A 22,177-nucleotide genomic window follows, 5' to 3' on the forward strand; every position below is an offset into this window, starting at 1 on the left:
GGCAAAACAAAACACGTAATATGATATTTGACAGGTCATCGATCCCCAGATTGATCATCCAGAGACAGTCGTGTCGGTCCAGGGATAGCCCATATCATACAAGCCTAAACTTTCCCCCCTCTGCAGTATACCCCCGCTCCCATTAGCAATCATCCCTGAACGTAGGCCGCGTAATATGGATATACTAAAAGAAGATAGGTCAATTGATGTGGCTAGCGACGAATTTGAACACGAAGATATAATCCCGCTACACCCGACATTGTTGCGCGGAACTATCGGCGTTAGTTGCATAGCTGCGGCTGCTTCTACATCAGTCTCATAAAAAGCCACAGTGCAGAAATGCTACTTACGGTCGTTGAAAACTTGAACTTTCCCCCACGCGCTGAGGGTTCGTAAACCGGCTTTGGTTACATATCAATATGTCTTACAAGCACTTGATAGCCCACCATTCCCGAAGCCTTTTGTTCAGGGGCATCTGAGTGACTCGTACGGCCTGGATACAGCGGAAGAACTACTGTGTGATGCGTTATTCTATGCGAGCAGATTGCGCTGTTGTGATGTTCTATCAGGTCGAGAAGAACGCTAGGGAAGAAGTCATACCTAAGGCCTCCTTCAGCATGCACGGCATTGGTCATCCTTTCCCAAGTAGCAGTTGAATCTGGCCCTCATTCCATATTCCAGGACCCAGGCGTGTTCTGGCATTCAGCTCCGAAGAATTGGAACATCATCATAACCTGCCCTTGTTGATAGGTCGATGTTGCCTCGGTGATAATTTATCACCGAGGCAACATCGATCTATCATCAGTCCGACATCCCCATGCGCAAGTTCAATGGATGTAGTGTATTGCCACTTGAAACTCTGGTAGGTAGTAACAGTGTCACCGGCGACCGCTGACATTATGATACTATTGCGCAATGTGAGGGGTCATATCGTGAGTGGTCGCTTGTAGAGGTCGGTAGATTTGGAAGCCATCAGGGGATATCTATCGATGGTTGGGAGCGCCGAGTATATTTTCGGAAGAGTTAAGCAGAACCAGTTGCTAAGTCACGGTAGTCTCCCGTATTGGATGACTTTCCGTAGGCAAAATAATCCAGGATAGAATATACCGGAGTCTCAAAAGCATTACCAATACCGCTGATATGTTAACCTATACTAGAATAATCCCCCGTGCGTGCAGTCCAATAGATTTAGTCCAGCCCTTAATGGACCATCATGATGATCTTGCAATCCAGTACCTGCTTCTTGACGAGGATGAGGCTGAACTTCAATTCGATGACAACGAAAGAGCTCGGGTCCTAGCAGCTGCTATCATTGGTGGGAGTGAGGTAGCACGACAAGACCAGATTGACACTCAGCACCCTCATCGTCTATATCTTTGCCAACCCCAACTACTTCCAAATCCTTGCATGAACACCCCATGGCAGGTACTATATGACAGCCAGAACAATTGAGCCTTTATCACCACAATGGGTGTTGATGTGCCCATCTTCTCTTCACTACTTACTGCAGGCTTTGCGCAAGCCTGGTTTGAGACACCGATTCCTCATGATGATGTCTCTGCACATGGAAATCCATGGATAAATCAGTGCTCCCTTGATGCCGCAGGGGCACTTGGGCTTGTGCTACACTATCTTAGCTCCACTATGCATGCTATCAGCCTACAGCAGATCTTTGCTATCATCCCCAGTACTGTCACTCGATACCTTCACTTTGGTCTTAAGCTTCTCCTATGCACCCTCCACACTCTAACAGATGCCAAAATTCAATGGCTGGCAGGCTTAGACTTCGAGTGCTGTAGCGCACTTGTTGTGGCCCATCATGGGAGACTTGAAGGGGCATTTGGTAGTATTGATGGTCTCAAACTACTGGTGCAAACGTCAGATGATGTCAACATCGAGAATGTGACGTTTAATGGGTGGCTCTCAGAGCACTTTATCAGTTCTGTATTAGCTTTTTCAGCTGAAGGTAAGTTTGATGCAGTGTCCTGCTCTAGCCTTGATCAACAACATTACAGGGGTGATTATTGCTGCAAGGCTGAATGCCCCAGGCAGTTGGTACGACTCATGTCTCACTCATCAAATCTACACCTCTCTTCAAAATGATACTCCCCCTGGTTATTATATTGTCGCTGACACGGCATTCCTGTGTGGCAGCAATGACATACAGGGCCAAATCTGTGCACCTCTGAAACAAGGCCAACGTGTTCAGGGCTCACTCACTGAGATTGATGAACAGATGGCATTTAATCACGAACTGCTTTCATACTGGCAGACTGCTGAATGGGGGATGCGTGGTCTTCAAGGTGCTTTTGGAAGATTGCATGTACCACTCAAAATCGCTGACAAAGACTCACGGGGTGATCTCATCGAAATCTGTGTTCGTTTGCTGTCATATCCCACAATCCAGACCCACATTCCATCATATTCCCACGCCTTCCGAGCCTACATCCAGACCCCACATCATATCCAGCTCATTCCAAGATCCCCTTCCACTGTGCTCCACACCTCAGCAGGATTGACTACACTCCAGATTTACCCCTGAGCTCTGGACCATCGGATCCTCACTGCTAGCCTGATCCATACAACCCTATCCTGTCCACCCTATGCACACTCCATCCAGCAAGACATCTGGACTTCACCTCATCTCAGATTCCAGACTATATCCACCTTCTTGTATTCTGGTCCTGTATCCACCTTGTCTTCCGGATCCCCAGATCTCCGGACCTCCGGATATTAACTCCGGACCTATTCCCACCCTCTGTCCGATATCCTGCGCCTATCCCCATTTAGGCATTCTCTGCCTTCCGGCTTTCAGTTACCTCTTGTTCTGTCTTGCTTATTGATCCTTGTACGAGTCCTCATCTCTGAGTTCATTTACTTATGTTCCGACTTACTTACTAATGTGTTTCCACATGCTCGTACATAGCCTTGCTCCTTTGCTTACTGATCCCCTCAGATATTGTTCAGTATATAACCCCTGTAGATACTCCTGTAGTTCCCTAGTTTGAATAGCAACTTAGACTTGCCCAATCCTCTCTCAGACTTTGGTCCACCTAAGTCTGTCCTACCCATCAGGCCTAGGGATTGATCCCCTAGGCCAGAGCTCCGCCTTTCCGGCACTTACCCTCTTTCCAGACTTAGGTCCAATCCCTGTCCCTCTGACTCTACCTTAGGGTAGTCTACCCCTGCTTGTTTCTACATTGGACTTCGTCTGATGTAGCCCCTATTCCTTCTGGACCTCTGGATGTCCTGTCCTTTGGATGTTCCACCCTCTGTACCTTCAGACATCCTGTCCTTCTGTCCTCCGTCATCCTGCCCTCCTGCCCTCCTGTCCTCCTGTCCTCCTGTCCTCCTGTCCTCCGGACCTTTGGACCTCCTATCCTTCCATCCTGTTTCCTGTAGAAGTATTACCTTGTAGTGGGAACTCTCCTGAGCACTTCCTGTATTCCTCTGGAACTTTCCTGCGCTCCTCCGGAAGTCCTCTAGCACTCTCCAGCAGAGTAGCCAGCCTCCAGAAGTCCTCCAGACTTTGTTGGACCATCATTGGACCTCATACGAAATGAAGGGCACATACTTGGGTAAGGGGCACAGCGTACGAGCTGAGGCCAAGCCCCTCTGAGTCAGTCTCTCTCCCCCTTGAGCAACATGGTTCTTAACATTTGCACAATCTGCATGCAATCCATGTCGGCATCAATCAAATATGGACAGTGTACCTCAAACATTGGCAGGAGACACTTGATGACATTGCTGTGTGGCATGATTTTGAGAACATGTTGTTTTCAGAGCAAAGGCAGAAAGATCGTGTTACACATTTTCATGTCACGCTAGAGTACAAGTAGCTCAAGAATTTGATTAAAGAACTGGACTATGACAATGAAATGACATATGTTTATCTGTATAAGCTGCATGAGTACCTTTAGCGAGAGAAGCAAGAAATGTATCTAAGCTGCATGAGTGCCTTTAGTGAGAGAAGCGAGAAATGATACCTTATCTATCTAAGCTGTGCGAGTGCCTTTAGTGAGAGAAGTGAGAAATTACACCTCTGGTGTTTGACAGTGAGCTGACTTGCTCATTGGCAGGTCATCCACATCATCCTCCTCACTCTTGATGTCTGTATGCACTTGGGTCTGTTCCCTATTAGAACGAATGACGACAGAATTGCGTGGGCACCCTGCACCACATGAATGGGGTCTGGATGCCCAGTGGTGGTAGGTGAAGCAAGGAGAAGGAGTGGTATTGAAAGGAGGAGGAGTAGGATGCATATATTGAGGAGATGTTGGAGGATGGTCTGAAGCATCTGATGCTGAGGTCTCTGGATCACTGTGCCAGATGACACTTTGACCTCCGTCAGGGTAATAAGTATAGTCTGTGTATTTTGGTTTCAGTTTGCGCTGGTGACAAGATTTGGGAGCAGCTTGGTTGGGAGTAGGCTGGTGAACTTGTGCTGTCTCCAGGTGAAGCTGGGTAAGGTCATGCTCGCGTTCAGTAGCGTAGAGTCTGGGTAAGGTCACGCTCGTGTTCAGTAGCGTAGAGTCTGGGTAAGGTCATGCTCATGTTCAGTAGCATAGAGTCTGGTTTGTAGGTCGAACAGTTGGGTCCGTAATTTCTCAGTGACGGCATTTGCATCACACAGCTGCTGTCCCTGGGTAAGCAACTGCGTGTTTGCAAGAGTCCTGGTGGCATGATCCTCGTCTCGAACTTGCTGAACAGCAGGGTCAAAGGCCCTGCTAATGCAAGAAAGCAGCTCTGAGGCTGCTGCACCTTGGTGGCATGCCACAGGTGCATCTGTCCAAGTGGCACGGGTGACTGCAGTGTGCTTGAGGGGGGACATACTTCACACCTTGACAGGTGGGTTGTTACAATTCAACTCGTTGTCCTGGGCATCATAGTCCAAGTCATTTAGATCGCGTGTGCCAGCATGCTCATTGATGCGTGCATCAAGCTCATGGGCTCGAGTCACATCAGGAGGACACACTCCATCACCAGTGGGCTTTGTAGTCTTCACAAACTGAGGTTGCAAGGTGAGACATTAAGATGCCATTGTAGAATGAACTAGAACTTACTTGTTTGAATTTGGTTTTGAGTGACTGGGCTTTACGGTGAGGGCATTCATGGCGGCTTGCCCACTGCATGAACTTCAAGTGGATTGCTTGCCACCCTTTCTGGCCCAGAGGCAGCTCATCTTTGACAAAGTCCAGGAGGGCCTTGAGATCTGCTGAGCTGTAATTGTTGGAACCATGTGGGCAGCCATGTTTGGCCCTCGGATCATCTTCATCATCCTCAAGGGCACGTGCATGCTTTTGAGGGTGGTCACCTCCATTCATGTTAGTATTCTCCTTATCTTTACCCTTGCCTTTGGTAGCTTTGGTCACAGTCTTGCGATGCGCCCTGCCAGCTTTGATAGCAGGCATGTATCCACAAGATTTGGCAATCATCAAGGGGTCGCAAAGGTCTCAGTCTGGTGAATCCAGGAGTGGGATATGAACTGGATCCTGGTATGTGCTAGACAGCACAAGGCGGGACCCAGGTGGTGAGGGTGGTGGTGACAAGTGAGGTTGGGAGAAGTTGGCTGGAGTTGTAAGTCCATACATCAAGGGTGCAGCTGCATGTTGCTGCAAGGTGATAAGTACATGTTGTTGAAGATCAGAGAATGATGAAGACTCACGCCATATGCCTGGGAGTCTTCAGAACACAGCACTCGAGTGACAGCCTGTGCGATCCCAGGATGGGGCTGCCAATGACCCAAGTGGTCACATGCATATGCATTCCCTGCATTATCATAGCACAACTCAGGAATCGACTGGCTATGAGGGACAATCATACATTGGGAGGGGGTAATGTCAGACATTGGAGGGACTGAAAGTTTAGGTACTTACCTTGTGGCTACCAGTACACAAGCTTTATATGTTTCAAGTGTTTGTTCCACCAGATGCAAGGGGTGGGGATATTCATAGTATAAAAAAAAGTAAAGGTCCCTGGGCTGGTAACAGCGCAATGCGAGCGCGCAAAGCCAAAATGGAGTAGCTACAAGCTTGCTGACTTTATATTGAGGTATATTGAAGAAAATTTCATTGACAGAGGGATAGGATTGGTGGGAGGTTGATGCTAGGTTGCATTGGGCGAGATTGGAGGCACCAGAGGCAGACTGGTTGCTGTGGCCAGGTAATAACTTCATTACTGGGCACGGACATCCAAGGACATTCCACATGGCACTAGATAACATCTAGATAGTGGCGGGAGAAAGAGACATTAGTATAGTTGACAAAAGGTTGAAACACACCTCGGTATTACTGCACAAGGTGCTACATTGCATGCAATGCATCTCGAGCAAGGCTGATTATGTCAGCGTATATCGCTGGCGTTAGTGGCCTAAAACGGATGGAAGTCATCTGCAAAGTCTATTGGGGGGGGGGTACCCCCCCCCCCCCCCAATAGATTAAGGTTTATTGAGGGGGGCAAAACGGAACATGTTTGGTAATCGTGTGAAAATGAATCGCGGCATCGCGGCACACCTGCCTAATGCGGCCAATTCTATGGTATGATATTCTAATAAGAATTTTTCGAGCCTATGGAAAGTCATCCATTAGTAGCCAACCAAATAGAAGGAAGACAGTCGTTCCTTCTAAATATCGACGATGATTGAAAGTGAGCCTGGCACCCGGCAAACAGTATAGACTTTGCAGCTGCAGCTGGGTGCATATAGCTACTACTACATGATGGCATAGTAGCAACTTGTGTTTTGTGCCAGTAGTGCTGAGTCAACATGTGCCGCTTCGCGTTCCAATTTCCTCTCACCATCACCCGTCATGTATCACCTCTTAAAAGGCTTACACGAGTACTTGACGAGGTAAGGCTTCACATTGGCTCCTTCACCTGCATCTGAAGATGATAGGAAAGAAGAGTTTTCAGTTATCATCATCGGCCTTGATGGTGCTGGCAAAACCGTGCGTCTCGCTCCTCACCGCGAGTCCGCGCTGAGAACAGACTCTGAGACTAGACATTTTTGGAGAAAATAAAGACTATGTATAACGAGACTCCTGGGCTTGACCCGTCCAAGATTGGCCCGACTGTGGGGCAAAATAGTACTCATTTCTCAGAACTCCAGTTTCGATTTCGGTGCTCATCAATGTGAATTTGACACGCAGCGGGCAAAATATCTCTCCCATCCAGCATCATAAACTTCTTTGACCTCGGAGGACAACGCGGCATCCGGTCCATCTGGCACAGATACTACGACGACTGTCACGCCGTAGCGTACGTTATCGACGCGCAAGACCGAGAGAGGCTCAGTGAGGGCTGGGAAGTCTTTGGTATGTAGTACGCACCCTTAATCACTCCCTCAACCATCATAAAACGACGAACCCAAAACAAATCGCTCACTCTCGACTCCCACAGACACAGTCCTCTCCTCCCCCAAACGCTCAACATCCCTCTCCTACTCCTTGCAAACAAACAAGATTCCCCTTCAAGCCTCAGCGTTTCAGAGATAAGGCAGGATTATGAAGATTGGGATCAGAGAAGGAGGGAGAGCGCGAGAAGGAGGTTTGGCGAGGATGAGGATGCAGAGATGGAGAGGAAACGGGAGAGGATTGCTAGTTTAGATGTTTTGGGCGTTTCAGCGCTTGATGGGTGAGCGCGCTTCACGTGTGTGTGGGGTTGGCTGACGGGATTGACCTTTTAGAGCTGGCGTTCGCGAGGCTGTGGATTGGTTGTTTTTGCGGGTACAGAATAGTAGGCGGTATGTGACATAGATTGAGTGGTTTAAGGTTGCATTCCTGATTTAGTGTTTTTGTGCAGTGACTTGGCGGATCGGTAGCGAGGCTTTGGGGGTCGGTTTGTGTCGGCGGTGTAATTTGCCCGTGTACTTGTATGTACGGGGCTACGTGTCAAAAGTCTTATTTGAGTGCGAGATTTTTTTATGATGATTGATGTGGTAGCACTGGCAGGTCTTTGGTTGTTGATTTGATTCACAGGTGCGTCCTCCCCTTATAGTACCCCAATTGTGACGCAGAATGATTGGGGATATCCAGTGCTTGTGTGAGCGCCCCATTTCTTGCTTTTACTTCCTCCACGGTCACTGTAGTGAAGCATTCTGATCCGTCACTAAGGTCCTGGTGTGCGCACCTACTCGGCCCTCTCTGAACTCTAGCCTTCAAGGATCATGTTTCACCTTTCTACTCTACGACCTTTCCAAAGTTCCTCCCATTTCCGAGCTGCCGCATCCTCGTTATGAGCTTGCTAAATAACCATGCGTTGTTCACCGATCTTTGGGCTCTACGCTTTTTTGTTTGAATCACTGTTCATGATCTTTGGGGCTTGGCCTCGTGTTAGACAAACTTATGGTCTCTATCACCCGGTGTACCAGCGCCACGTCCGCAGGCATTTTCCCGCCATTCCGCTGTGTGGCGATCGCTCTTCCAGTGCTATCTCATCCTTCTCACAAGTCCTCTATGTAGGTCGGAATTTGCGTACGCCAATTGAACATCTTCAAAGAGACTTGTATGTGGAATGTTTCAATCGCAAGTTCTGAGAAGCCATGATTATCATTCTTGGTGAAGTGCAATTATGGCTATGTACCTCATGGCGAGATGCTCATAAGGCAACACCAGTGTTTCGATGGCAAGTACATCTATATCTTTATATTTGCTACACCACGGGCGCTGACGCTCGCAGAGGGCACGTCCCTAGGATAATATCCTGAAGTAACCCGAACAGGTAACATGCATTCTTTGTTCCTTCCGGGTTGACTGAGCGTACTTCGCATCTGATGCTGAAAGCATAGGAATGCACCTGGTAGGAATTGATCATTGTACTCCATAAACTCGTTCTGGGGGAGCTTGACGATTCAAAATAATCACATGCGAGTTCTGTGGCGTGTAGTACGCCTAGAGGTGTTGATGTCCAGGTATTTAAGGCGCCTCATTGCAGGCCCCATAGACAGTCCAGTGGTGCGCCATGAGTCTATTGAAGATTCCCTTTATCGTAGCTTCGTCCTTTGGCGTCCATGTTTCACTCAATTCTTCTGCTTCGCCCCCGTCAGCTAAAAACAAGATGGATGTGTTGTTAGTCGTTGCCTGACCTGACAATATAATTATAATAGATCTGTACATGGGCAGTATCGTCTGCTGAAGTGGCCAATATCCTTACCATGTATGCGGATACTTTCTATGGTTTATGTTACATGTGTACAACAATCATGCATTCTACTTTAAAGCAGAATGCATGTGATCAATAAATCCCAGGGAGCAATCACCCGATTTTCCCAATCTTTTCCCAGTGCACGCTGGAGCATCTTGTCCTCCACTGGAGGTCGGCTAACAATCATCCAAGCACATACTGTAAACCCGAAGATGCCTAATGCCACTAGCACGTTTACTGAGGTACTTGTAGAATCCCGGACTGTCTCAACTACGATCCTTGCTCTCCATACATGGCAACGAGCCCAATATATTGGAGAAGGAAACCGGTATAGCTTGGGTGCCGAACAAGAGAGTATGGCCTACTCGTCACAAGCTCTCGTCTGATGCTGAGCGGCCAGCTCCAACATTTCCCTAACACCGACACACCATAGAGCCTGAACATGCCGCCAATCGTGATAGCAAGAACTACCGGCAAGGAAAGCGGGGGTGATTGGCGTCGAGTGAAGAGCGCGCAAAAGCTGCGGAGCTCTGGCGCCGTAGATGCCCTCTTGGATCTGCGAGGGATCTATATGCATGTCAAGAATATTGGCCACTTCAACAGACAATGCTGCCCATGTGCAGATCTGTTAAGTTGTCTACCGACCGATATAAACAACGACAGATACATCGAAGCCACACACCTTCTTTATATCATTATCCCAAAGACTCTGAAACTGCAGGATGATGATTTCGAGCAGGGGGGGGGTTCCACCTTCTCTTCGGGTGATAGCGGCGGAGAAGAAGAACTGAGGTCGGCTGATGGAAATCCAAGCGAAGAACGTGGTAAATACGAAAAAGCTAGTCATTGCTAATACTTTAATGAAAGGCACTTGTAAGATTCCAGATTGCCTCATCCATGATCCTTGACTTCCGTGCATGATGGCGAACCCCACACTTTGGAGAAGAAGACCAGTGTAGCTTGGGTGGCGAACCACCGAGCACGGCCCGCCTGTCACAAGTCTGTGCTCTTTTCTGACGCTGAGGTGGAAGCTCCAGAGCTTTCCTAGCGTCGAGATACAATAAAGCCTCGATGCGCCGCCGATCGCGATGGCAATACTGCCGACAAAGAAAGCGGGAGTGAGTGATGTAGGGTAAAGAACGCGCAAAAGCCCCACAACTCTAGCGCCATAGATTCCTTCTGGAATGTGTGAGGGATCTATATGTATGACCAGGATGTTAGCCACTTCAGCAGATGATGCTGTCCATACGCTAATCTGTTGTATCGCAAACAGATTAATAAAGACAACGACCCGTGTTTAGGAGCACCACCTTCATTAATTCCATACAACGAAGTTCCAAAAACCATCCAACAAAGGATTCGAACGACGAGGGCACCACCTTCTCTTTAGATGACGGTGACAGAGAAGCGGAAGTCAACGAAATATGGGTGCCAATGGCCGAAACTAGAATGAAGGGGATCTTCAAAAGACTCATGATGTGCCGCTGTACTTGACCTGGAGGTGTTGAGAGGGGGTTGATAAGGTCGAAGAAGGAGGCTGGCATGATTTTATATGATAGTGTCTGTTCTCAGTTACTTACACATGACACTTGCTCTTACCTGATGAACTAAAACCTATTAGACCAAAATGACTTCAGGTCTTGCTGCTCACGATACCCGGTTTCGAATGAAACAGGTAAGTAGTTAAATATCTTAACCAAAACTAGACGAAATATCATGGTTAACATTTCCTTGCTGGTTTGACTATATCACGGTGAGGTGCTTACTCGGCAAAGTCAAGATATTCCGAGGATAACCTTTTTTGAGCTACACGGCAGGCGAGCCACTCACGAGAATCATGGGACATGGATCTATAGATCCAGAGGAGATGTCAGTATATACATCCTGAAGCAACTCCATCAGCATTACACTTTTCTTTTTGTTTCGGAGCGCACTCCATATGATAATGCTGAACGCACTCGATGATCGAGTTTTAAGCACTAGGAACGTGCTCATTTCTAAAGAAAAGTTTGGAAGACCCATCGTTACGCAAGTGGAACAGAAGTACTTCCATCACCGGATTGATGCGACTAATGTATCCCAAGTGAGACTCATGGAGCGGGTGAATCAATGAGTCAAAGAGGGTTTAGCACATCACAGGTAATCTTGTGGTGAGCGAACCGGAAGTTCTTCATCTCCTTTGAATCCTGTCAGTACGTCATGCGTCACGGTCAATAAATGTGTTGCTGGAGGATTCGAAAAATACATGTAACTCCGATTGCACAGTTGAAAAGCCCCTGGGTTCGAGTGAGTGAAACTTGGCCCATCTCCAACGAAGGATAGTGTCAGTGAGATCATATTCCAGGACCCGAAAAGGGTACAGCTGGTCTTATCTTCCTGGTCCGAAAGTCTAGTGTTGTGGGCAGAGTTCTGCCAACCGGTTTGGCAGATGGCAGAACCCGGGGTTGGTAGAGAACTAGTCCATAATATGTACACTGTGTATAACTTTAAAAATGTGAAAATAGGCTCTCGGCTGATCCTTTGTCCTGTGGTTGGATGGGACGAGGCGTCGTTGATGTCTTTAGTAGGACTGGGTCATTGATGTTGTAGATAGGAATTTTTTACCGCTAGAGTTATGCCAATCGGCAGGACGGTCATTCTGTTGGTTGTGCCGACAAAACTAACCTCAAGTAGTTCTGCCCACAACACCCAGGGCCGTTATTTGTACTTCTTTGTGCAGTGATTCTGTGGCCACAATACGAGCACCTCCCCTCTTGTTCAAGCTTGCCGATACTTCAAAGTTCGAGTTGTATCATCCTGCATTTTACAGTGGTTTGCAAACAAAACTCACCCCTTGATCTGGTCTTTTACATAGTACACTGTCACTCAAGTACTCATCCTGCACATTGTCTTTTCGTTTTCTGTCTCAACACCTTTTATTCTCCTTCCTTCGGAATCATCTCCCCTCACCCCTTCAATCGAAGACTGATTTTCTCTCTCGTTCCTAGTCTCCCCGCTTCATTTTAGAGTTACCCCCCTTTAGATCCATATACTGCATGCCTTCAGCGATGTCGGACGATCAACACACTTAGCTCTGAAAGCAAAATCGAACTGCATTGACTAAGTGGTGCTCGTAATAGATACATCTCAAATTCCTCGCTCACTCCTAATCCATCGTGAGAAATCCTTCTTGGCTCCAGCTCCTCGTACCCTCGTTCATATATTCCTCAGTCAATCTCGCAGCCCTAAGGAAGAGCGATCCATCCAGCGCTTCTGCGCCCTCCAGTTCCGTACCTCCGAAGGAGCCCTTGGGCCGTGCGCCATAAAGTGAAGAGAAATGCGCAAATGCGCGCTGAATCTTCAACAGATGATTATTTGGGTGCGTTATCGCAGACTGAACGATGTCGAGGAATGGGTTAGCGACCTTGATCTCTGACGAAATATGCGAGGTTGCGCTGAGGAAGCCTTGAATGTCCAGTCTAGGGAAGCCGCGCGTGATCCACCATCCAAGAGTCGATGCAAAGTATCCGCGAAGCAAAAGAACTTGCGAGTCTTGCGGCAGGTAAGGCAACAGGGATGGAAGGAAGACACTTGAAGTGACAAGATGCATGCTGGAGCGCCCCAAAAATCAGTATATTTTTGCGGATGATTGGATTGACACCACTTACAAGAAAAAGTCTGGTGTTAAGCCTCTGTCTTTGCTCCATCCGCCAATAGTGTAGAGAATAGTGCTCGTCCAAATACATTCTTCCATCTTGCGTTGGATTTCGCCCGGCTGTGACGGGTCGATCGTCCATTGTTCAGCGTAGCGCCATATAGTATCACCGTGCTCGGACATCAGGCCGTCAAAATCAAAATCTTTAAAGTGCTTCTTGATTTCCTTCGGTGCGAATTTCGAATCTTGCATGATCTTGGCAAGAATGGAGAATGCATGGTTTTTGGGGGGCTGTTCGAGCTGAAAGGGCACAACAGATATCTTTCTGTCAAGGACGAGCGAAGCAAGCCGAGTTGTTGCCTCCTCCACTGCAGTCGTGCCGCTACGCTCAAAAAGATATGACGGTAAGAACCCATGCTCATGCACGCTGGTCAATGCAAGACCTTGAGATGTCGGTCAGGGACCTGATTACAATGATGTCACGTTGCTCACCTTCAACAACCATGCCTGGGATACCAAATTCTGCGCCGTATCCTACATGGATGAAGGCGTGGAACAAACCTCTAAGGAAGCGGGCCAACATCACTGGCTGGGTAGATGCATCTCGTCCCTCAACAAAGTTGTACTTCTTAGAGAAGATGTATTCCTCTAACGTGGCGCTGACGCCCCTTTCCCCGATAACCTCGCTGAAGAAAGTTTTGTACGCGGCGTAAAAGCTGAAAAGAATTGTTTGAGCGGGGTTTTGTTGGTGTCAACTCTAAACTCACTTGTCGTCACCTAGATGTTCGGTGAAGTTATCTTCGGTGATAGCCGCGGGAGGCTCGATGGCTGGGCGCTGGTGGGCACTGTCCTCTTTGTAGAACTGTTCGATCAGAGATCCATTCGCGCCCGTGACATAAAGTGCCAGTGCGCGATGAGTGATGTGGCTTCAACGACCCTCGAATCAACAACATAAAACACGGATTGATTAAGATGGATACGCACTTATGGAACTGCCGGTAGTTGGAGAAAATATGGTGCTTCGTATAGTTATCCCTCAAAACATATGTCAAAGCTGCAACTGCTTCTGGGGAAGCACCAGGATACCGCGCAGGAGAAAGTACGTCCGGCGGGAACGATGGGGAGGGGAACAGGGCATCGAGTTCGCTGCCGGGATAAGTCTGTTGAACTACAGCCATCTTTGAGTGGGATGCAGAAGGGGCGTTATATATGCTGGGTACATCCTCGCGAACATGCATTATATCCTCGTCCTATAGTTACAGGGCGCTGAGCTGTGACGCTCGCTTCCAAATGCATGCGATGGCCTAATGTACACGTCTACCAATTGCAAAGTGCTCGGCACTAGTACTGTGTCTGACAAACATCCATGACGTCGACGCACTTCACGCAGTCTAGATCTTGGCGTGCGACCCGATCGTATCGGAAAGTGACAAAACTGCAGCGCTCCTCGGAACTGAAGCCGAGCGGACGCGTCTCTTCAAAAGTTAGTAGCCTGCCGAAGGCTATCGATCACGAGTATGGAGCGCACGCTAGTGTTGTGCTTGACGCGTGACGTACTAGACCATGCTTTCAACTTCCAAGTTCACTATCAGTATAGCGCAGCACTTCTCCTTCCTTTACATGCGACGCTGAGCATGAGCAAGTTTAGACCTCTGCTGAAGAAAGGAAATGTATGGCCCGAACCAAGTGAAGATTGCAGATGAGGAAATAGGTAGGTAGGAACTAGCGCCTGAGGCAGCGTTGATATGGAGAGGCAAAGTATTGCGTGTACAGCCCTTAGAGCACCCATGACCTTTGTAGACCACCCGACCAACACCAAAATACGCCCCCAGAGTGCTCTAACCAAACCAAGTCCTGCAATTTCAATTTCAACTACGATGTATCAATGATTACGAGAGGCTCGGAAGAACGCATACCTGAAGTCAATGTTACGCTTCCGTCCAATCTCATCAGCAGAGCGCAAGAAGCAAGGCTATGAGATCCTTAAGAAATCGTCAAAATGGCTGCATACAACGTGCGTTAGAAGGGTGGAAACCTCTTAGTGAACTACTCGCAGTTTGAGATGCGAGATATTTTGGCTGCACCCAATGCGCATGCAGACCTTTGGTTGGGAGTTGGCGGAATAACTGGAGTGATATTACAGCGAGGGAAATACATTTCAGTTTGGTGAGAGGTTGACATGACGTACGCTAGATTCGACCGTTCAAACTTGTGAGTAGCAGCTCGACAAGAGAAAATACGTGCGGCCACGACACAAGTCTACTTCAAGTCTTCAACTGGCGTGCTCAACAGCCAAAATCGACCAGAATGTTAAAAGCCATGGAGCCCGTTAATGTTCCGGTCGCGATACCTCGGCACTCGCGTGTTTAAAGTTGATGAGACATCTATAGTTTGATTTTGTCCTTCAGGATAAACGACATATAATAGTAATGGTGGAACTTATAGAATGGAACTGTGTCGAAGAAAATGGAGGGGTAATCCTATCGAATTTGCTCGCAGTGAGCTCAATTTGGTTAGAAGGTGACCATGACGTACATAATGACTGCCTAACTGTTCACTTACATAACTGTTGGAGAATAAAATGGTCATCTAATTCAATCCTCGGTGGTTCGTAGTACCAGATCAATCTTAAAAGCTTAACGTTTAACACCCTGGGCTCGCTCTTAGTCGTTGTAAGGTGTTATACGTATGCGAGTTCACTTTTAATTGTACTGGGTATTTACCCCGACTGAGTGGCGTGTTTGCGGAGTGCTTTCTCATCCAGTGGCGTTATCATATTATTCGATGTAGGAAATGACATGGACAAGGGTGACGATGTACATACATCATACAATCAGCTTTATAAAACAACGATCTCCGCAGGCTCGCAGCATGGTACCAGTACGGGAAGTAAACAGATACACACAGAGCATTTAGTATTGTACGTGTGTAATCAATAAACTCCAGGAATAAGCCGGTATCTCACTTCCTTTGCCCAGTTCTCCCATTCTTCTCCAAGAGCACGTCGCAACATCTCGTCCTCCACCGCAGGTCGGCTGATGGAACCCCAAGTGGCTAATGTGATAAACACGAAAAAGCTAGTCACTGTTAATACTTTAATGAAAGGCACTTGTAAGATTCCAGATTGCCTCATCCACGATCCTTGACTTCCGTGCATGACGGCGAACCCCGCACTTTGGAGAAGGAGACCAGTGTAACTTGGGTGGCGCACCACCGAGTACGGCCCGCTTGTCACAAGTCTGTGCTCTTTTCTGACGCTGAGCTGGAAGCTCCAAAACTTTCCTAGCGTCGAGATACAATAAAGCCTCAACACGCCGCCAATCGCGACAGCAATACTGCCGACAAGGAAAGCGGGGGTGATTGGCATGGGATGAAGAGCGCGCAAAAAATGCACAGCCCTAGCGCCATAGATGCCTTCTGGAATATGCGAGGGACCCATATGCAAGGCTAGGATGTTAGCCACTTCAGCAGACGATGTTGCCCATACGCCAATCTGTTGTATTGTCCACAGATTAATAAGGACAACGACCGGTGTTTAGGAGCAACCCACCTTCATCAACTCCCCATAGCGAAGTTCCGAAAACCATTCAATGAAGGATTCGAACGCCGAGGGCGCCACCTTCTCTTTAGACGACGGTGGCGGAGAAGGAGAAGTCAACGAAATATGGATGCCGATGGCCGAAACTAGGATGAAGGGGATCTTCAATAGACTCATGGTGTGCCGCTCGTTGTACTCGACCTGGAGGTGTTGAGAAGGTCGAAGGAAGGGGCTGGTATGATTTTATACGATGGTGTCTGTTCTCAGTTGCCTGCACATACTTACTCTAGATGAGCCTGGTGAGTGGCAAGTTGAACTTATTAGGCCGAATTACCTTCGGGTATGGCTGCTCACGGCACCCGGCTCCGAATGAAACAGATGAGTGGCTGCATATCTTAACCTAACTTAACTGTCATGGTTAATGATCATTTCCAAACCTTCAAGTTGCTGTTTTGGCTATGTCACGGTGAGGTGCTCACCAGGCGAAATCACCGAGGATAACATTCAAGATCTGAAATTCCAAAATCCAGAAACGAGCGTTTGAGGCGCTTTCTGGGAGCCATATACAGCTAGAGTCGGTTCGCGCACCTTTTTAGTCGTTATTGCACCTAAGTTGACTCGGCTCCTTACAATCACAGTTTGTGACCAGGTGTATCGTGCATTGTGCTCAGACTTGCACTAATTATATTTTTGTTTCGTTGCGGCTCAACTGCATCATGTTGTCTGTTTTATTTATATTATTTCAGAGACCAAATCAAGCCCATATTATCTTCAGAGTGCGCTACTGAAGTCGTAAGCGTTCGTAAGCATCCGTAACGCGCGCAAGTTAAGCGTTCATTTCACTAGTGGTTTTGGCGAGTTCAGTCTCATGTTCAACTCAGTCACCGAGTCCGTTCGTTTTTGTTGTCCGCAATTGACACCAAAGCTCACAGCCTTCTTACCCTGCAACTTGCGCTGCTCCATTCCTAACTTTAATAATGCGATTCTTCTCTTCTGAAACAGTCCGGATCTCAAAGTAAATGAGGTACGTGTCGGCAGAGTGAGTCAAGATCTCAATCACCACTCACCAAGTATATTTTCTAGCCATTTATGAGAAATAGCTTGTGATTTGTTACCTGACTCTATCGGACCTTCTTTGCGCCCCGGTGATGCTCTGCACGTGGTACATAATCGCCTGCCCTACTCACTGAGTCATTAACACTACTTCCTTTCTCGACAAGTCCTGGTGCAGAAAGTCCCCTCCAGGTTCATGTTTCCCTTGGATTTCGCAGTTTGTCTGTCTAGGGAACTTGGCTTTGACAGCATGGCTGGGAGCGATCCCATAGGAAACTCAACTTGATGGCCGAAATTCGATTGGATAGCTAACCCTTGTGTAACATGGTCAGACTGCCGCCCGCATAAGCGTTACACCAAAAGGTGAAATACTGAAAGCTTAGCTTTCAGCATCAGCGACAGTATATGTCCTGATTATGGGAACTCAGGTAAGCCAGCGTGCTTACACCTTGATCCCGAGGCTAACTGTACCCCATAGTCGAACTCAGAATTGTATCCCATTGTCGAACTCGCTCCTCTGCCGCCGTGCTCCATGTCCTGCAAATTCTGCATACGAAATCATTAGTACGAAATTACATCTACACCTTGCTCTCGTTGGACTTCAAGACGCTCGCAGTACTGATCATGGCTACCCGTCTGTTACTGTTGCGTTGCAAATGAGCTACTAGGATAGAGAGCGGGGCCGGGACATGATTGAGCTATGGAATACATGTGTAGAGTACCTCGTGATTCATGTGCTTGCACACCGTACTTAGAGTCCCGGCATACACATGTAATCATTATGTAGATCGACCACAAATGCTACGTGTTTAAAGCTATATGTAATGTCCAATACTAGCTAGCTAATCACCTTCTGCATATTTCAGTTGCTGTTGCTTAACGTCTGACTCCGTTGTGTAGTTCCAAGGTAGTGTATTGCGCGAAAAGAATTATAATTTCTTTACTTACATGCCATACTTGGTAGTCCGACAAATATGTATGATCGTCATTAAAATTGGCCAAGGAGGCTACTTAGTTGCTCGCAATCAAGCATACATTTTTTCTCGTTCTCACTACTCACACAACTGCATAAGAGCACCCACAAATTCCTCAGGTCCCTCGCTCACAGGAGACCCCTCTTGACTTCAGGTCCTCGTGCCCCTGCTAGTCAATCTTGCGGTCCTAAGGAAGAGCGATCCATCCAGCGCTTCTGCGTCATCTAGCTCCATACCTCCGAAGGAGCCCTTTGGCTGTGCGCTATAAAATGAAGAGAAATGCGCAAATGCGCGCTGAATCTTCAACAGATGAGAGTCTGGGTGCATTATCGCAGACTGAACGATATCGAGGAATGGGTTTGCGACCTTGAAACATACGAAGTTGTGCTGAGGAAGCCTTGAATGTCTAGTCGAGGGACTCGAGCCGTGTGTGATCCGCCACCCAAGAGTCGACGCAAAGTATCCGCGAAGCAAAAGAACCTGCGAGTCTTGCGGCAGGTGAGGCAACAGGGATGGAAGGAAGAGACTTGAAGTTACGAGATGCATGCTGGAGCGTCCCAAAATCAGTATATTTTTCGCGGATGATCAGATCGACACTACTTGCAAGAAAAAATCTGCTGTTAAGCTTCTGTCTTTGCTCCATCCGCCAATAATGTAGAGAATAGTGCTCGTCCAAATACATTCTTCCATCTTGCGTTGGATTTCGCCTGGCTGTGACGGGTCGATCGTCCATTGTTCAGCATAGCGCCATATAGTATCACCGTGCTTGGAATTAGGCCATCAAAATCTTTGAAGTGCTTCTTGATTTCCTTCGGTGCGAATTTCGAATCTCGTGCAAGCGAGGCAAGTCAAGTTGGGTTGGAAAGGCCAAAGAACACCGGGACGTGTTCTTTGAGATGTGGGGGTCGAACGAATGACGGTCTAATGCATAGAGATAAACACAAAGTGTGGTATCGTGGTAATTTGCATTGCAGTTGAATGTAAATGTCATGAGTATGAGGAACTCCGCTACTGACCAAAGTCCACTTATTTATTTATGAGTTCTAGGATGCGGTCCCTGCAGTGTCCAATGCATATTCCATAAACCAAAGAAATCGTCGGAATCTGTTTGCTATGGATCAGACATGGCCAAGGGGACCATAGATAGACTCAATAGCAAAGAGAAGACGAGATCGCAAAAGCAAAGAATCCCCCGACAACACAAGCCGATACTGCAGTGGCAAGGTCATCATATCCTCCAAGTTGCAAGCAGAGCTCGGAAGAACAAGGGCGGCAAAAATTTGATAACCAAAGAATGAGGGCGGTGCCCTCATAATAGTGGTTAAACTATTAAGAACAGATACTACACTTGATCTAAGCCAAAAGGCCAGAGTGGTAAGGATTCGAGTGGTTCAGACAGCCCTTTTATATGTAAAAATTCTACGCGTGCACGGGCCTTCTGTGCTTTCAGACTGGATTAGGCAGGTACCGTTGTAAGAATGGGCACCGGCTTGGGAATTCAACAAGACCAAATAATGGTCGTGTTTCAATTGCAAGAGTACTAGTGAGAGTATTTACCAAGTACATGTACAGCGAACGTTCGAGGACTACACGTCCAAGTCGTCTCCTTCAAATGAACTTCTCGCCCAGCGACCGAATGCGCACCCCGCCGCACCGATCAGGAATGACCAATCAAACAAGCCACCGAATAACGAGTACTCTGGCAGCGTCGCAAACAAGTTCATGCTATCATCAGACGATCCCTGAGACTCTTGGGAGTCGCCTATAACAGGGGGTACTGCCGGCGGAAAGGTTGTACGAAGCTGGACAAGAGTCGACAGGAGATATATGCCCTAAGTGCCCGTTTGGTCACACGAGAAACGTCAAAGAATAATTCACCAATACCATGAGTTGCGCGAGGGTCAATATCATCAGCGACGCTGATGTTTTACGTGATGTGACATGAAATGCCTGTGTGCCATCAGTACATAGCTGAAATGAAAGTTCAACAGACAACTCACTCTCGTGACACCACGTAGTACCAAGCGGAGGGAACATAAAATGATGACGCCCACAAGGGAAAGACTAATTTGTTTTGATAGAGATGGAGTATCGAATTGTAGTTTTCCTTCATCTCCTGTCGCAGACAAGGGAAGCAAAGAGAACAGCCATGCAAGTATGTGCGCAACTATATCCCCATATGATGCGGAAGAGGAACCCGAGTTCGACACGGTCGGGGAGAGAATATTGAAGGCTGACTGGGATAGACATGTCTGAGAGTTTTACAGACGAGGGGAAGACCGCTTACACTACATACTCGGCAGACGCAATAAACTGCCCATGACCACGTGATAGTCTTGCCCGTGAACGAGTCTGCATACTCTGCCGCAATTCGGTTGCGTTTGAGAGCAACAACGCGAATGCTCATCTGCTCTTCAAGAGCTTGGAGACCAATAACTTCCTGCTGTACTGAGCTTTGTTCTTACAAGGAATTGACAATGTGAATACAGGTCCAGAAGAAACAGACAGACCATACGTACGTCCATTTCGCTTGAACGACATCCGTGACAACCATGATCCATCTGGTTGCGGCTAAAGTATTTGAGACGAAAGTGCGACGACTTATGCTGGCCCACAGTACCTTTGAGCTCACATAGTCATCCAAGTCACGAGAACGATCTCGCAGATCGCTCTTGACTCTTTCAAGCGCGTTTTCAGCAGACGCAATCGATGATGCCGATGGTATTGATCTTTGCAAGTTGAATAGTAGTGTAACTGGTCGAGTGTTCACTCACCGAGACCAGCTGATGATGCCCCATGCACCACTAACTGCACCGAACCCGGAAAGTAGTCCGAGGACCGTGGTTCCCAACGTGACCAGCCGTACAGTGACTGCTGTTAGCGGGTTGTACAAGAGTAGCTCGGCGGGGAGTGGAATATATGAAAGGGCAAATATGAAAAGTGCCACAGGTGCTAATGCAAAAGCAACACGGATTGGCAATGCACGAGATTGCACAAAACCTGGATTATCTGAGATTGTTAGAAGACGTTTGGGGAGACAGGAGGAATTATGGCATCTTACCAGGACGGTAGGTTAGGATGAGGCTGAAAGATATGGGAACAAGTAAAAGGATCGTGAATAGTAGAAGGAATAGTGCTATTCGCCAGCTCAGAAGGCGAATTCTGTTATGGCCATGCAGACTGAGTTATTGTAGAGAGCTTGCACAATCGAGCTATGACACACCTCGGTTCCAACCAATCCAAACCCTGACACATGAGCATACAGAATAAGATACTGCATTCAGAAAAGCAGAGTGAGAAACACGTCTGCGCGAGTGTCGAATGCCATGGTTGTGTGCTACTTGATTGCGGAGTCACTGCGGACCCTGGCAACGTGTCTTGCGGGGCGAGTTGTTGAAGGTCCTTGTACAACTTCTTTTGCAAGAAGATGCGGCAACTAATGAACAGAAGTCCTCTTCAAAAATGTAAGTGAGAAATTTGCCCAGAACCATTTAGACAGGGGATGTACCCTGATGCAACTACCAGGAATACTTCTGTTGCGGTGACCATGGAAGAGAAGTGAGAAGTAGTAGAACCCTAACCCGAGCCTAGGGTTTATTGATGGTAGTCACGTCACGTCGTCACGTCATAAACTCACGTGGATGACATTCAGCTCGTGAACTTGCGAACGCCCACGACAGCCAACGACCGCACGAGCGACATGAATGAACCGAAAAAATCCGACCCTACAACTCAAGTAGTTCATGAGCAAGCTACCGCGACTAATATATCTTACTCTCAACCGTCAGTTGAACCTGTGGTAATTAATATTAGTTCATTCTTACAGGCTCTAACTAACGG

At 47.7% G+C, this 22,177-nt stretch overlaps 4 protein-coding genes across 4 annotated transcripts; all 4 read right to left on the bottom strand.

Moving 5' to 3' along the window:
• BJ212DRAFT_1401208 (uncharacterized protein) lies at window positions 1–757 on the bottom strand. The gene is made up of 2 exons (XM_041337329.1): window positions 351–757; window positions 1–299 (listed from the first exon to the last, which is right to left on the bottom strand). The coding sequence occupies exon 1, from the start codon at window positions 633–635 to the stop codon at window positions 408–410; it is 228 nt and encodes a 75-aa protein (XP_041185807.1). The 5' UTR covers window positions 636–757; the 3' UTR covers window positions 1–299; window positions 351–407.
• A 14,947-nt stretch (window positions 758–15,704) lies between these two features.
• Window positions 15,705–16,139, bottom strand: BJ212DRAFT_1287742 (uncharacterized protein; the record flags this gene model as incomplete). Its single annotated transcript, XM_041332002.1, has 1 exon — window positions 15,705–16,139. One exon carries the CDS (start codon window positions 16,137–16,139, stop codon window positions 15,705–15,707), a length of 435 nt encoding a protein of 144 aa, XP_041185808.1.
• Window positions 16,140–18,487: 2,348 nt separating this feature from the next.
• Window positions 18,488–18,883, bottom strand: BJ212DRAFT_1287723 (uncharacterized protein; the record flags this gene model as incomplete). The annotated part of the gene is made up of 1 exon (XM_041332001.1): window positions 18,488–18,883. One exon carries the CDS (start codon window positions 18,881–18,883, stop codon window positions 18,488–18,490), a length of 396 nt encoding a protein of 131 aa, XP_041185809.1.
• A 247-nt stretch (window positions 18,884–19,130) lies between these two features.
• Window positions 19,131–19,707, bottom strand: BJ212DRAFT_134625 (uncharacterized protein). The gene has a single exon (XM_041335335.1). The coding sequence runs from the start codon at window positions 19,648–19,650 to the stop codon at window positions 19,456–19,458; it is 195 nt and encodes a 64-aa protein (XP_041185810.1). The 5' UTR covers window positions 19,651–19,707; the 3' UTR covers window positions 19,131–19,455.
• Between the last annotated feature and the right edge of the window lie 2,470 nt (window positions 19,708–22,177).

The sequence above is a fragment of the Suillus subaureus genome, assembly GCF_016647635.1.
Source record: "Suillus subaureus strain MN1 chromosome Unknown BJ212scaffold_128, whole genome shotgun sequence".
In the NCBI taxonomy this organism is placed as follows: domain Eukaryota; kingdom Fungi; phylum Basidiomycota; class Agaricomycetes; order Boletales; family Suillaceae; genus Suillus; species Suillus subaureus.

Coding starts and splice junctions, on each gene's coding strand:
- BJ212DRAFT_1401208 (XM_041337329.1), bottom strand. CDS start 635: ATGACCAATGCCGTGCATGCTGAAGGAGGCCTTAGGTATGACTTCTTC.
- BJ212DRAFT_134625 (XM_041335335.1), bottom strand. CDS start 19,650: ATGAGGGCACCGCCCTCATTCTTTGGTTATCAAATTTTTGCCGCCCTT.